The sequence below is a fragment of the Gracilinanus agilis genome, chromosome 6 (genome assembly GCF_016433145.1).
Source record: "Gracilinanus agilis isolate LMUSP501 chromosome 6, AgileGrace, whole genome shotgun sequence".
Lineage (NCBI taxonomy): Eukaryota > Metazoa > Chordata > Mammalia > Didelphimorphia > Didelphidae > Gracilinanus > Gracilinanus agilis.
This window is the reverse complement of record NC_058135.1, coordinates 132,218,155-132,233,775: the sequence shown is the minus strand read 5'-3', so window position 1 is coordinate 132,233,775 and position 15,621 is coordinate 132,218,155. Positions and strand designations below refer to the sequence as shown.

At 40.0% G+C, this 15,621-nt stretch overlaps 1 protein-coding gene across 1 annotated transcript in view; it reads right to left on the bottom strand.

Moving 5' to 3' along the window:
- The window catches only part of RNF150 (ring finger protein 150), a 370,527-nt gene extending 354,960 nt beyond the window's left edge, over positions 1-15,567 (bottom strand). The window contains exon 1 of the mRNA XM_044680530.1: positions 15,081-15,567. Coding sequence (XP_044536465.1) covers positions 15,081-15,567 — 487 coding nt within the window. The remainder of the gene's footprint in view (positions 1-15,080) is intronic.
- Positions 15,568-15,621: the final 54 nt, after the last annotated feature.

Sequence of the window (15,621 nt, the reverse complement as noted above, 5' to 3'; positions counted from 1 at the left end):
TAAAACCCAATTAGGAGAGTCATTTACTGTATGTAGTTTTCCAACTTGAGGCCAATAAGCCAATGCCAGCTTCATTAATGTACTGTCTGAATGTTTTTTCATTCCAAAAGAAGGTTTTCCAATTGACTAGAAACAAGGTTTTAATTATGCTCATTTTTTAAAAAAGAAAAGACTCTTTTGAGACAACAAAATAATACAGCAGATCAAAGATGTTTTCCTTACTTCCCCCATCCCCTGCAAATGGGTTCAAATAAAAGTACCACTTGAAAAGGAGGGAGGCGATGTGGCATAATGAGAAGATGATGAGAGTTGGAATCAGGTCATCAGGGCTCTAATCCCTAGCTCTGTCATTGTACTAAAGTTGGACAAACTTTAACATCTCTGAATCTCAGTTTCTTCCTTTGTAAAATGAGGCTCGACTAGTTGATCTCTGAAGCCCCTTCTAACTCTAGAACCATAGGAATATTGGTGAACTTCACAGTTAATGGCTGCATCATTATTATTGGCAATGAGGGACAATATTTAGCTGGTATCTTTAAGAGAATAGAAAAGTTATTGTAGTTGCTGGTAGATCTAAAGGCTGGTCACAATTCTGTTATTGTAGAGGAGATTAAGATATCAGCAAGGAGAAGCTTGGGCTCCAAGTAAACCTCCAGGCCTGGGAAGGGTGCAGCTGGATCTAGAGGGTTCCCCAGTAAGTTTTCATTTAGTTGGGCATGTTTATGTGGGTTTTAACAATTGGCAGGAAGAAACCCAAGCCAACTGTGATGTCTCCCCTAGGCAGGTAGTTAGTAGCTGTACTTGACATCCATTCTTGAGGAGGAAATAATTTTACTGGCAGGGCAAGTCTGTGATGAAAAGGCCATTTAGATACAATCTGAGATGATATAGAAGGTTGCTTTGAAGGTATCTCATCACCTTGGGGGTATAACTAAGAGATGAAGCAACAGGGATCCTCATGTTTCATTCTCAAGGGTGATTGCCAGCTAACAGGTAGAATCAAGGAAGGGTTCCATGGTGAGTGGCCAAAAGGAATGCCTAGGGCCATTGCCCAAGACCCAGAAGGAGATATTCTCTGTGAAGCTTTCCCTGATTCCCCTAAGGCTGGTAATAACCTTTGTCCCTTAGTGAGAGAATGAAGAAAGACTTGACCAGCACTAGCTTTTGGACCTGTCAAATGCACTGATCATTTATTGTTATTATAGTTATAGTTGTATGTGTCATCCTTTGACAAGACTGTAAACTCCCTCAGGGTAGGAACTATATCTTATTTAATTCTGCAGGGGAGTATGAAACACACACACACACACACACACACACACACACACACACACAGAGATTCCCTAGTTTAGAATATAAGCTCTATGAGGGAAGAATTGTCTCCATTTTTGTAGTTGTATTTCTGGCACTTGGCAACTGTTCGGTATGTGGTAAGTTATTGTTAAAAGATTTTCATTCATTCATTCATTTATATGAAAGTTAAATAAATAACAACATTCCACTCTGCCCCTTTAAAGAAGCTACAAATCTGAGAATTCTGAGTCAAAGATGTGTCTCTCTTCCACAACCCTGCCCCCAAACAGATAAATATATCACAGAAAATCACAGGCATATTCTTTTTCTGTATGATTGTTTTGCCTAGTGACCAAGTAAGTACATGTTTTACTCTGTTATAAAATGCATAGATGGGATTCCACGGACCTGATTTACTTCTCTCCCTCTGACTGCAGACTTGCTCAAGTCTTCAGAATCCAGTCATTTCTCATAAGTCACTAATTCATGACTGCAAACCACTGCCTGCTATACAACCTCCCATCATTGTGATAACAGGAATGCTCAGGAATCTGAAGGCCATTGGGAAATTCTTGGTGTGGTCCTTTAGTCTTCTTTAAAGAAAATAACAACAGCTCACATGTCCATGGAGGTTTAAGATTTACAAAATGCTTTCCTCACACTAAGCCTGAACATTAGATAATGGATTATTATTGCTCCCATTTGACCAATGAAGAAACCGAGGTATGGAAAAGTTAAGTAACTTATCCACAGTCACAGAAAGGGTGCCAGAGCAAGGAACTGATCTGATCCCAGGTCTCAGGATTCTCTTTACTTTTTTGGTAATTCTTCAGAAGAGAATAAATAAGGCCGATGAAGGTGTATTACAGAATGGTTTTGCCTTTCTTTGTACCCTCTGCATTTAGAACATAGTTCTTGGCATGCAGTGGATATTTAACAAATGGCTGTTGAGTGACTGAAGGCACGTTTCTTTTTTTTTTAAACCCTCACCTTCCATCTTGGAGTCAATACTGTGCATTGGCTTCAAGGCAGAAGAGTGTTAAGGGCTAGGCAATGGGGGTCAAGTGATTTGCCCAGGGTCACACAGCTAGGAAGTGTCTGAGGTCGGATTTGAACCTAGGACCTCCCATCTCTAGGTCTGGCTCTCAATCCACTGAGCCACCCAGCTGCCCCCCTGAAGGCACATTTCAACAGAATACTTGATTCAAATTTCTTTAACTGTTCCTATCTGAAACTTTTGAGAGCTGAATTCTAAAAGAACTGGAATAAGGGATCCCATCTTTCTCCATTCCTATACTGTAAGGTAGTGTGATCTTTTTGACCCATACCTCTGTGGCTTTGTTAACCTTTTTCTTAGGCTTTTGTTAGCCATTTTCAAGCCTCTTCCACTATTCATTGGATCATCTAGTAACAAGCTAGATAAAGCCTCAGTTTACCTTTAACCTATCCACAGACACACAGAAGCTAGAAGAAGAATCTAATTTCACACATACCATGACCAAACTTTTCTGGAGAGAAGGGGAGAAAGGCGGTGTTGTGCAGGAAAGGGGTGGTGATAATCACTGAACTGGAGTCTCATGCTCTCTTAGGCAGCACATATACTACTAGCCAAGTCTTTTGTGTCTACTGGCATCATTCCCAAATACTGTAATCATAGCCCCTTCCCCAAAGTCCACAAACTGAGAAGCCATGCACAAAGACAGAAAACCTCTTCAGTCCCATTTGAGAGGGGGATGTATGTTCAGTTTTCCACCCTCTGTGCATACAAGGATTTCCCAGGGGCCAGACTCTTAACTAAAGCAAGGTAACTAAGGCTTTGTCTTAGGGCTTAGAAATCTGGAGGATGTTGACTACCTGTACTTTTTTAAAGCAGGCAGACCCGACTAAGCATCTAGTTAGTAAAGATACCTGCTTAAAATAGGAAGCTACCAATGGCAGCCTTTCCCACCTTGTTCCCAGAAGTCAGGACCACAGTAAGATCTTCCCTGCCAGCTTAGATCTTTTCCCTTTCTTCTATGGCAACCTGCTTATACTAGGTCTCAGAGAAATCTCTTTCACACGCAAAGATGTGGCTTTCTGTTCCAAAGTCAATGGTTTTTTGCTGAGGTCTTTCAACCTAACTCCCTCAGGTGCACGGCCTTTCCTCGGGGTCTCTTCCCTACTGACTTTTCTTCTCATAGGAAAAATAATCATCAGTGACAGGCTGGAGATGGAGCTGGGATTTCTCTGTATCTATTCTAGTTCTTCATTATACAACTATCCCTCAGAAAGCAGAGTAAAAGCTAAGTCAGAGTCAGGCTGTGAAGGACACATAGGATCCATGCATTTAAATATAAGACTAGAACTGTAGCTATCGGCAGAACTTGAGTCGGGAGTTCTAGACTCATAGGAAGGTAGGGACCTGATGGCTATCTGAGTCAACCTCAAATCTGGGCTCTGCTACTTACTGTCTTTTGTAACTACAGACAAGTCTCTTATCCTCTCTGAGTTTCAGCAGCTCCATTAGTAAAATGAGAGGCTTGACTAGATTAGGGACTCAACCTGCACTGCATAAATGGAATTTAAAAATATTTTGTGATTAATATGGGAAAATGTTTTACAAGAGTGAATAGGTAAAATCGATATCACCCTGCTTACTGTCTTGGAGAAAGAAAAAAGGAAGGAAAGGGGGAGAGAGAATTTGGAACTCAAAAAAAAATTTTTAAGGATGTTAAAATTGTTTTTACATATAATTGGGGAAATATAAATCACTGGAAGCAGCTAGGTAGCTCAGTGGATTGAGAGCCAGGCCTGGAGATGGGAGGTCCTTGGTTCCAATCTGACACTTCTTAGCTGTGTGATCCTGGGCAAGTCACTTAACCCCTCCCCCTATTGCCTAGCCCTTACCACTCTTCTGCCTTAGAACCAATATATAGTATTCATTCTAAGGTGGATGGTAAAGATTTTAAATATATATGTATAAAACATTATTAAAATATCTTGGTATCTATAAATCAATATAATCAATTTCCTTTGTAATCCTATTTTAGTATATACATTTTAGAAACATTATTCTGCAAAGTCCAAAGGTTTCATCAGACAGCCACAGGATCCATAAAAGAAAAAAAGGTTAAGAATTTTGAGACTAGAAGATGCCTCAAGTCCTTTGCTACTCTCTGTCTACAAAGGCATTACCGAAGACTCCTCAGGAGGTTGTTATACTAAGCCCTCCCAAAAGGGCTGTTACATTAAGAACATTTTTACAGAGAACAAAGCTGAGGCCTAGAAACTTTGCCTCTAGGATAAAATAGGAACTCATCAGTTTGTCACTTAAAAAACTTCTCAATCCTGCTCCCTCTTATGTTTCCAGGTTAGTGTCTCATTACTGCGAGGTGGTACAGGGAATAGAGTGCTAGACCTAGAGTTCAAATCTAGCCTCAGATACTGACTAGCTATGTGATTAACCCTGTGTGCCTCAGTTTCCTCATCTGTAAAATGAGCCAGAGAAGGAAATGGCCAGCCCAAATTATGTCACAAAGGGTCAGATGAGACTGAATGACTAAATAACAACACATTTTTTTTTTTACACATTCTATAGAGGAATGTATTCCAGCTGAACTGGTCTCCTTGCTGTTCTCTCTGAATTCAGCACATCATCTTTCCCCACCTCCCTGCCTTTGCTCAGGCAGTCCACTGGGCATTTCTTCCTCCCCTTTCTCCATTTTGATCATTCCCCCTTACCTCTAGTTCTATCCTTAGTCTCTTTCAAGACAAATAAAGTACCACTCCCCTGGCAAAGCCTTTATCACATCCCCTTAGTTACATGTGTCCTCCTCCTTTTCAAATTAGCTAATACTTATGTGTCTCCCCAGGAGAAAGTAAACTCTTGGAAGAGACTGAACTTTGCATTCCCCAATGAATGAATAAATGAATGAATGGCTTACTCAAAGTCATACCAAGTCAAGGGCTGAGCTGGAACTAAAGAAATTCCTGATTCTCAAAACTTGAGAAATTTTTTTAATAGCTAGATTTTGGGCAGCCAAACAAATCCTTTTAAAAGACTAAACAAGTAATAAAGATCCAAGTTCTTCCCTTCCTCCCAGAATCCTTAATACACTTGGACGAACTCCTTAGGAGGTACAACCTCTCCTCAAAGAGGACACACAAAAAAGTGGAATGTAGTTGAGATTTTTACACTGGGCGGGAAGTTGGACCAGATAGTTCTAATGGCCCCTTCCAACTCTCTAAGAGTCTGTGATTATATGACCCTCCACAGGCAAAGTTGAAATATTTTTTGAAATGGAAAGGATATTTTGTTGATATATTGCCAAGAATGTTAACAGTGTATATATTCTCAATTATGATTTTCTCTACTAGGACCTAGAGATATATTGATATCCTTGACTTTGAAAAATCTTTGAAAATCCTATTAGGATCACAGGAGAGGTTGGAGAGGTAGTTGTGGAGGAGGGGGGACAGAGCAGAGGTGGCTGGGTTTTTGAAGGAAGTGAGAGATCTCAGATCATGACAGAAGCTCTGACTGAAGGACTTATGATTCTAGAGACAAAGTAAGGTGAAAGAATCTGTTGGGCAAATTCTAGCCCCAAACCCTACTACTGAAGTAGCTTCAGGCAAGTCCCCCAAGACTGGTCTACTCCAGCTACTGACCTCTCTGGCTACCTTTAACTCCCAACTAAAACCCCACCTTCTTCAGGAGGCCTTCCTCAACTCCTAATTCCTTAATTCCTTCCCTCTATTTTATATCCTATCTCATAAACAGCTTGCTATGTGTATACATGTTTGCGTGTTGTCTCCCCCATTAGACTGTAAGCTCCTTGGAGGCAAGGACTATCTTCTGACTTTTTCCGTAAACCTAGTGCTTTGCACAGTGCCTGGGACATAACCGGTATTTATTTAATGTTAATGACTGATCATCATGGCAAGAGCAGCAGAATTTTATATAGTGAAGTGCTCTGAAAACTGCTTTAAACTCATTGTCCCTATTTGATCCTCACAGTAAACTGGTACAGTAAACATGTATAACTTCATTATCTCGTTTAATAGAGGAGAAAACTGAGCTGAGAGAGGTTAAATGACTTGGCTATGGTTTCCTCACACAGTCGTGAAGTGACTGAGGGAGAATTCAAACCTTGGTCCTCTTATTTCCAAGCCCATCATTCTAGGCACTACACAAGACTATGTCCTTTAACCTCAATAGGTCTCAGTTTCCTCATTTGTGAAATATCAAAAGAAAACCTGCTCAGATGACTAAAGCAAGGACCAAAGAATGGTTTAAAAGCATAGATTCTGAAGCAATGAGTATGTTGGCTAATATTTAAAGGCTGTTGCCACTGGGGTAAGAAAGGACTACAGCTTTCTTTTGGGCAAAGGATTACTAATGACTCCAAGACAGAAAGAGGAGAATTGAATATAAGTATTAAAATTGTACATGACTAATTCAGTTATTCACTCAACTTAACAGACTGGAACATGACCAAGGTCCATGAAATAAACAAAAAAACCACTGACCAACAAAAATCTATACCACAAAGTCCAATAACTAAAACTCCTGTACTTTACTCAGAGGAAAGTCCCCCAGGCTCTTGACCAAAATCTCTCTCTATTTTAGAGAGAATTCTAAACAGTTTCTCCGGTTTCCAACAAGTTTCTTAGACTATAAATGGATTAAAAGCAGAAATTATTAAGTGATGGATGGTAGTGGCTCAAAATGGCAATGCCTGACAATTGGTGGGGTTATTTATTGAAAAGATAACCAGCTCTCCAGGCCCTCAGGCCACACAGTGATAGCCTGTCTTGATAATTCAGTGTTATAAACATGACCTTCATTATTACACTAGAGAGCTCAATATAATAATGGGACCTTCATTGAATAGCTCAGTATGATGGTAGAACCATCATTGTATAGCTCATTATAACAATGTGACCTTAGTTATTATATTGTATAACTCAATATAATCATGAAGGTCACACTTATCACGCTGAATTATCAAGACAGAGTTAAAATACTGTTTAGTTTAGAAGGGAATAATATAAGCTATATTAGGAAATTATTTGAATCATAAATGGCTCATTTTCAAAAATTTTCCGAAGCTTCAATTATCTGAAAAAGTCACTATTGTGAAAGAGCTTTCTTGATGATGCCAGTTAAATAAGGCAATATAGGAATCAATTTCTTTCAAGAAACAGCTTGGGAATCACAAAAGTCAGAGTCCAATTTCCCAAAGCCAATTCTACCTGCTCTTTTCTTTCTATTCTATTTTGGGCCCAGTTCTTTGTCTCCTCAATGTGATTATTTCCTCCAAGAATACAGATTGTACTCCCCTCCCATACCTCCTTATGTCTTGTATAATCCTTATTTATGTCATTCCATTAATGAGGCAATATTGTAGTTTTCTGATCGAGGTATTAACTAAATGTTTTATAAACCTGGGAAGACTTATACGAACTGATGAGAAGTGAAGTGAACAGAACCAGATTGTACCCAATAACATCAATCAACTGTGAAAAACTCGGTTACTCTGACAAAGATCCAATGCAATTCCAAAGGACCCCGATGAAATGCTATCCCACATCCAGAGAGAATACTGATGAACTGTGTTTGCAGATGGAAGCATCCTTTGAAAACTTTATTTTGCTTGTGGTCTTGTGTGTGTGTGTGTGTGTGTGTGTGTGTGTGTGTTGTTCTCCTTTGCCATATGGCTAATATGAAAATGTGATTTGCATGTCTTCACAAGTATAACCAATAACATACTTCTTTTCTTGCCTTCTTAAGGTATGAAGGAAGGCAGAGAGAGAATGAGAACTCAAAAAAAATTTTAATGACTGTTAAAATTTTTTTTTCATGTATTTGGGGAATATTTAATGAAATAAATAAAAACATTTAAAAATAATATTTTGATAAAAATAAGGAAAATGCTAATTATTTCAGACTTTGTAGAAAGAGGGGCTATCCTTTTTATTAAGATACCATTCCAAGTGGGATACTTTGTAGGCTGTTATTACTTATGTATAGAGATCAAACGTTCTCTCTTTCTCATCCTTTTTTTTTTCCCAATTGGCAGAATAAGATAGGGATTACAGTAAAAGACAGTATATGCGGACTGACAAGCTTTTCTTTATTTTATTTTCTTATAATCCTTGTCTTCTGTCTTAGAATCAATACTAAGTATAAGTTCCAAGGCAGAAGAGTGGTAATGGCTAGGCAACTGGGGCCAAGTGACTTGTTGAGGGTCCCACAGATAGGAAAGGGCTGAAGCCACATTTGAGCCCAGGACCTCCCTTCTCCAGGCCTGGATTTCCAGGCACTGAGCCACCTATCTGCCCTAGCCCTTCTTTATTTGAATGAACTCAAGGCATTTTATATTGTCTCCTCAGGGCAAGTCCTACAGGAAAATAAGATTTTACATTTAGAGTTTAAAGGGCTGTTAAAGTTCATGTTGCTCCTTATTCCCATTTAACAGATAAGGAAAAACTGGAGGTCAGTGAGATGAAGTGATCTACTCAGGGTCACACAACTAGTAAGGGTCAGAGGTGGAATTCAAATCCAGTCTACTTCATCTCTGACAATTTCCTCACCTCCCAAGTGAAGGTAATAATGCCTACTACCTGAAGGATTTCATAAGAGAAATGTATGGATGAAAAATAAAATAAGCTAGTCACAAAGTGGGAGCAAAAGGAAGCAGCAACATGGCACTGCACTGGTGGAGTGTCAGGCCTGGAACTGGGAGGACATGGATTCAAATCTGACCTCAAACTTTTTGGCAGTGTGATGCTGGGGAATTCATTCAACCATATTTGTTTAGCCCTTGTCCTTTTGACTTCAAGTTGTTATTAAGTGAGAATTTAAAGATTTAAAATGAAACAAAAAAATTAATTTACGGAAGGACACCGGCAAGAGTTGTAACTTATAACTGGATGGGCAAGTATGGAGAGGCTATATTTGCATCGTTGATGAGATGCTCACACTAATGAGATGGCTAGATCCATTTCTAATCCAAGCATAAGGATATGTGTACAAAGCTCTATGCTAGGCCCTGGGAGTATCTGACCTCACAAGATGGTTGTGAGGAAAATATTTTGCAAATCTTCTGTGCAAATATGGCTTTATTATTACTAACTTTTCAACTTCAAAGCTAAATATCAGTGGTTTCAGGCATCTAGAAACTGGATTATCACTTCCTTGCATATTAATATCAGCTATATCTCACCAGGCAGGGCTGCAAATTATGACTGATACAAATCACTAAGTGAAAATTCTGGCAGAGGCCAAATAATAAATACATGTGGAAAAAAGGGGAAACCAAAGAGGAGGAAGAAAGAAAAAGAAAATAGATTAAGAGAGGAATTGGTCACATAAAGAAAGAAATTTTTGAACTAGCTTTCCCCAAATAGGTGTAATTTTTGTGAATCAAAAGACAAAAGAAAAATCAGAACTGTCTAATTCAAAATAAGAAAAAAAAGACAGACAGGTAAAAGTCAGGAAAAGAAGAAATTTAAGGGGGAATAAATGAAAATACATCAAGAGATGCTCAGTTGGGCCTGTAACAAGGTTGATAGATAATACAGTATCATCCCAGTAGACTGTAAATTTCCTGAAGGCAGGTAATCATTTTTTCAGTTTCTTTGTATCACTTCCTTTCTAGACCTAGAACAGTGACTCATGTAAAGTAGGTGCTTCATAAATGGTAGTTAAAAATTTAAGTGTCCCGGGCCCACAAACTGCTGACCTTTTAGAAAACTGAAAATTTGGTCAAATGAACCAGGTGCAAGTATCTGGATATAAAAGAAGATGGCCAAGTTCAAATAATTTATTCTGTAGTTTTTGAACCCAAGTTCACATCCCAACAAGGCAGGATGATTTAAATATGAATGAGAATTTTAAAACCTTTGAGTGTTTCATGGTCTGATATTAAAAATCCACTAATTTTTCCACTAGGAAAAATTGGCAAAGGTCTTATCTAATCCAACAGGCATCAGATTTCAACTACACAGAAGTTGGAAAGAGCAAGATACTTCAACTCTCTTATGGGTAAAGATTTAGAAGGCTTAATGTTCAAATATGTGGATGAACCCAAACTAATTGATTATAAACTCCTTGAGGAGGGTACCATGTAGTGTAGTTATTGTCTTTGTATTTTCTCCAGCCCTTAACACATGGTCCATAATAGCTACTTCCTAAACATTTTTGAATCAATGAAATAATGAACAAATAGCATTCCCCAATTTATAAATGGTTATGTTAAAAGTTTTCATTTTAAATTGATCGTTTTGAATTTAGAATACTTTTTTCCACTGAATTTGGAATACATTTTCCCACTGACTTTTACATACAGCATTCAGGCTCACAGGTTAGCCCCTGCCCCCTACCCCCCCAAAAAGGCTACTGAATGCATAATGTACCTGAAATCCTCCACTAGAATCATCCTCTGATGTCTCAGTAGAGTGTACAGTTAACTGCATTTTTGAAAGCTGTGCCTGCAGGACATGGAGCTTGAAAGGCTTTACGGCCACATCTGAAGCCATACTGTGTGTCTGTCATCCAGGGGCTGGTCTAATTACATTTAGAATAGCTTAATCCAAGATGATTGTTTACCAGATGATGAATTTTATTGGCCATAGTAATTCATGGATTCTGATTCATGAAAACTGCAAGAAAGTGTATGGGTTACCTCCAAAGATAAAATCCTACTTGTTTCCTGTTGTCACTATAATAAAACATAAGCTCATTGGCTTGATGTTTAAGATGGTTAGTGATTTGGCTCCAAACCACATGTTCAGGCTAATTTCACCTTATTCTCCTTCACAAATTTTATGGTTCAACAAAAGTGGACTTCTCACTGTTCCCTAAACTTGGAATTCCGTGGCTTACTACTGCTCATTTACACAAAACACTCTCCTTTGCCTTGGAAGGAACACTTTTCAGGCTCAGCTCAAGTACCAACTCCTTCAAGAAGTTTTTTTTCCCAGATCCTCCATGTCACTACCCCCCCCTGCTCCCCACAGATATTGAGTAGGGGTCTAAATTATTTTTACATATGAATGTACAGGTTGTATTTTTCCCCACAGTAGAAATGGAAATCCTGGAAGGATTAGGGCTCTTTTATTTTTGTGCTTGTGTCTCCAGTGCTTCTCAATGTATTTTGCACATAGTAGGTACCTTATATAAGTTTTTAGTTTGCATTATTTGTTAAATAAAAATCACAGATCCTTGATGTGTTGAAGAAACAATACTTGATGCATAATACCATAGTCATAGTTACTATTATAAATAACAAAGTTTTTTATGGGGAAACTTGGAACGCTGGGACCTCTCCCCTCATGCAAATCTGGCAACAGGAAAAGGAATCCTCTTCTCTGTCTTTTTGCTAGGAAATTCGAATGGAGAGCACTGATGATGGTTCCTCTATTCTGGAGCAGAATTTCCATTAGGGTAGAAGGCAGAGTAATAGTGACAAGACAAGGATGAAGATTCTAAGGCCATCAAAGGATAAAGAATTGGGGTAGAGGATCTGGGGTAAGAACCAGAGCTGGGGACTAATGAAGGAGTAAGAAAATGAATGACTGGTGGGTACTTGGGATGATGAAAGAGGGCAGAAGCTAGTTGAAATTTTTATTCAGGAAGGATTCAAAGCAGAGAACTAGGTTCGAATCCCAAGTCTTCAACTCATTGACTTTGGGTAAGGGCTTAAACTCTCTGGACCTCAGTTTTCTCATCTGTAAGAGGAGAAGGTTGGATTAGATGGCCTCAAAGCTTCCTTTTAGCTTTACATCTATGGTTCTACAAGTCAAAGCATCAAAGGAAGAAGAGTGGGTGGGAGGCAGGGAAAGATCTCTAACAATAAGAGGTATGGAAAAGGAGAATAGGGAAATTCCCAGGAATAATGAGGGAAGTAGGATTCCTTAAGCAGCCACTTGGTTATTTCCAAAAAGCAGTGAACATAATAAGTAGGGCATCCACAAATTGAAGCTGGCCTCTATTTCAGAAAATGTGAATGTAAATTACCTGCCATTTTACACGAAATGAGAATATTTTGACCCAAGGTCCAAATACCCCCATTTTCTCAGACCAAGTTTAAACACTCATTTAAAATGTAATTTAAAAAATAATTTTGGTCTCCAAATGCTATATCTGTGAGACTTTGCTAGTCAGACCATTGGTTCTAAACTCTGAGAAAAGCAAAAAAAAATTCATCTTAAAATGAAAATGAAGGGCCAACAATGTTCCCTGGTTTTGGATCTCATTTTAAGGCAACCATAAGGAAAAATTAATGCCATAGGTGAGATGGAGTTTCTAAAGGAGGGACTGTCAGATAATAAAGATAAAGTTACTTGCCTATTATCAGAGCCAACACTAACACATTTTTAGACAAGATGACCAATTATGATGGTAAGGAATTTCCTATACTTCTTTTGGCCTTTAACCTTCAAACTGTTAGTAAATCCCACTGTGTCTTAACAAAACAACAATTGTGTGGGAAAACAGCTTACTACATTCTTAAAAAAATAATAAACAAACAAAAACAACAACAGACAAGCCATTAATTAATCCAGCCTGTTGGCAGTTCTGGAAAACCTTATTAGACAGTAGCAAATAATACAATGGACTTGATGTTGAATGGGAGGTTGATTTTAAAACTTCAAGCATAGGTATAAGCTAAGAAAGTATTATGCTTTGGTTACTAAAGACTAATTTTTTTTAAGCCATGAAGGGCTCTCTTTAGCGTGATAGCTACTACTCTCTGCCCAAATGATTAAATATTACCAAATTATATTTAATTTAGGAAAGATACAAAATGCTTTCATCAGAGTTTAATGAGAGGCCATGCAATGTAGTGGATGGAAGGCTAGGAACTAGATCTAGGTTCAATTCCTAAACTACAAATCAGAAATCTAGAACTGGACATGGCTCCCAAAAGCATCTAGGACAATTCTTTCATTTTACAAATAAGAAAGCTGAAGCCTAAAGTGGTTAAGTGATTTGATCAGGGTCCCAAAGTAATAAGCAAGTCAGCACACTTTCCTCCAACTCAAGCTGCAATGACCAACCAAGCTGTTTCTAATCCTCTCTGGTGCCCCAGGGCATTGATTATAAATCAGAGAGGTTGCTAACCTGGATCAGTGGAGGGAGCTTCTGTGCCTTAAGTTACAACTGGCAGAGAAAAAAACATGTGACCTTATGAAACAAATAAACAATAGTTGCTATAATATTCCTGGAGAGAAAACAAGTCCTAGAGGATCTTTACCATTCTGCCCTGCCTTTTTGCCAGTAAATGATCTCTTTCAAAAATGCATGCTAAATGTTTTTAACCACTCTAAAACTAAGACTTTCCCTCCTTTCATCATTCCTTATGCCACAGACTAGTATGTGGGAAGGCTAGAAATCTCCCCTGAATTTACTAACCTATTTGCTTTAGAGACAACCACTTTTCTCCTGTAAAACAGCTGGAGCTAATTACTATCTGGAAACTCAATGCATATCTAACTAATAAGTGATGGATATGGACCCTTGGAATAGAAACCTGTCCTTTACGGAAGGCATTCTCTGCCTGCTTTTTTTTTTTTTACTGCCCTCCCCCCTTTCCATTCTATAAACTTCACTCTTCAAATTAAAAAGATCTTTTAAAAGAGAATTTCAATTTTTTTTAGGTGATTCCAAGGCTCACCGTGTGGGATAGCATCTGACAACCCTATTCCTACACGTCTTTGCAGAATGGTGTGTACACAAGAGGGAGGGGAGGGAATAGGTTGTCCTTCTAAGGAATCACTTTATGGGCACACATAACAGGTGCTATTTTGGGTTCCTGGGACCAGGCCACTAAAACTGAGTACTTTGCCAAGCCTGGTTTGTTTTTCTGTTCCTGCACATGCATATTCCACGTCTGCAGCTACACCTGCAGAAGAGAAGTAAACTAGGTTACAGTATCCCCCCCCCCCTTTGCCCACAACAACTAAGACACACTTGCCCTTCCCAGCTTGCAATTAGCTTCTCACCAAACCCTGCTCTCAAGCAAGCAAGCTCCGTCCTCGGCCTGCATGAAACAACGTACAGAAACTGGGCAGAACTTTATCCCTTTCAAACTTTCCTTATTTGCATCAGCTTGAGGCTATTTATCATCGTGTTTTGGTGATCAGTTTTCCTGTCGGGCAGCCCATTTAAAATTTATCATTATTATTATTATTTGCCACTTGGGGAAAAGGAAGCAATCTTCCATGAAAAATGAAACTCAGCCTGAAGGAACAAGTTCACCTTGCTGCGCTGCAGGGAGAAACCTTAACCTCTCTAGATACCGGCATTATTGGCTCAGGTGTAGCTCTCTACCTGATGGCGCCCAGTGACAGCTACCCCAGCTATCAGAGGGATCAGTTCCCGGGCTGGTAATCCCTTGGGAGAACTGTCTCCTGTCCTGGCCCCTTCAAATCCAGGTCTTCTTACCCATAAAGTTTCATCATCCTTTTTCATCCTTTCCTTACCACTATTTAGAACCAACTCTGGGTCTCTCTCCAAATCGAGCTCTCTAATCGCCCTGCCATATTACTCATGAAAACGACCAGTCTCTTAAAAAAGAAAAAGAAAAGAAAATCCGGCATCAAAAAACTCAGAACTTAAAAGGCAACGAGAACGGTCAGTAGCCTTCAACATTAGATCTACTTTCCAGATGGAAGCAGGCGCTAGGGTTTTCTCGGAGTCTCCATCCCCAGCTCCTCCTTCCCATCCCCTCCCCCGTCCCCCTTTCTCCCTCCCTCCCCTGCTTGACTAGTGCCCTCCTCCCAGGCCCCTGTTCGCTCACCTGGATGGGACATTGTGGTGGTCTCGTTGGTGTTGGTCCCAACATTGTAAATAACCACCGCTGAGGCGTTCTGCATGAAAGCATGCCGGATTTTGTCCTTCTCGGAGCAGTTGCCCTTGGGGATAAGGGCTATCCAGGGCTTGGCGTGGGCCGGGACTGCGAACTTGGTGTTGGGGTCGCAGGCCAGGCGCTCCTGGACGGAGCTGGCCATGGCCACCCGTCCGTGGGCATCCAGTTTGGGCGAGTGCTCGCCGTAGCGGCCGCACTCGCTCTTCTCGCTGCGCAGCTCCCCGGAGGCGCCCAGCGCCCCCGCCGCCGCCGCGGCCGGCGACCCTGGCTCGATGTAGGTGATGTTCACGAATGCTGTGTACCATTCCTCCTTCTCAGCCACGGTGAAGTCCAGGCACAGCAAATGCACGAAACAAAAGGAAAGCAGCCATGTTGAGAGAGCCAGACTGCGGCACGCTTGGATGAGAGACATTGCCATCTTTCTCCTCCGCCGGGCGCCCCCCCTCCACCCGGTCCCCGCCCCCCCGCGCCC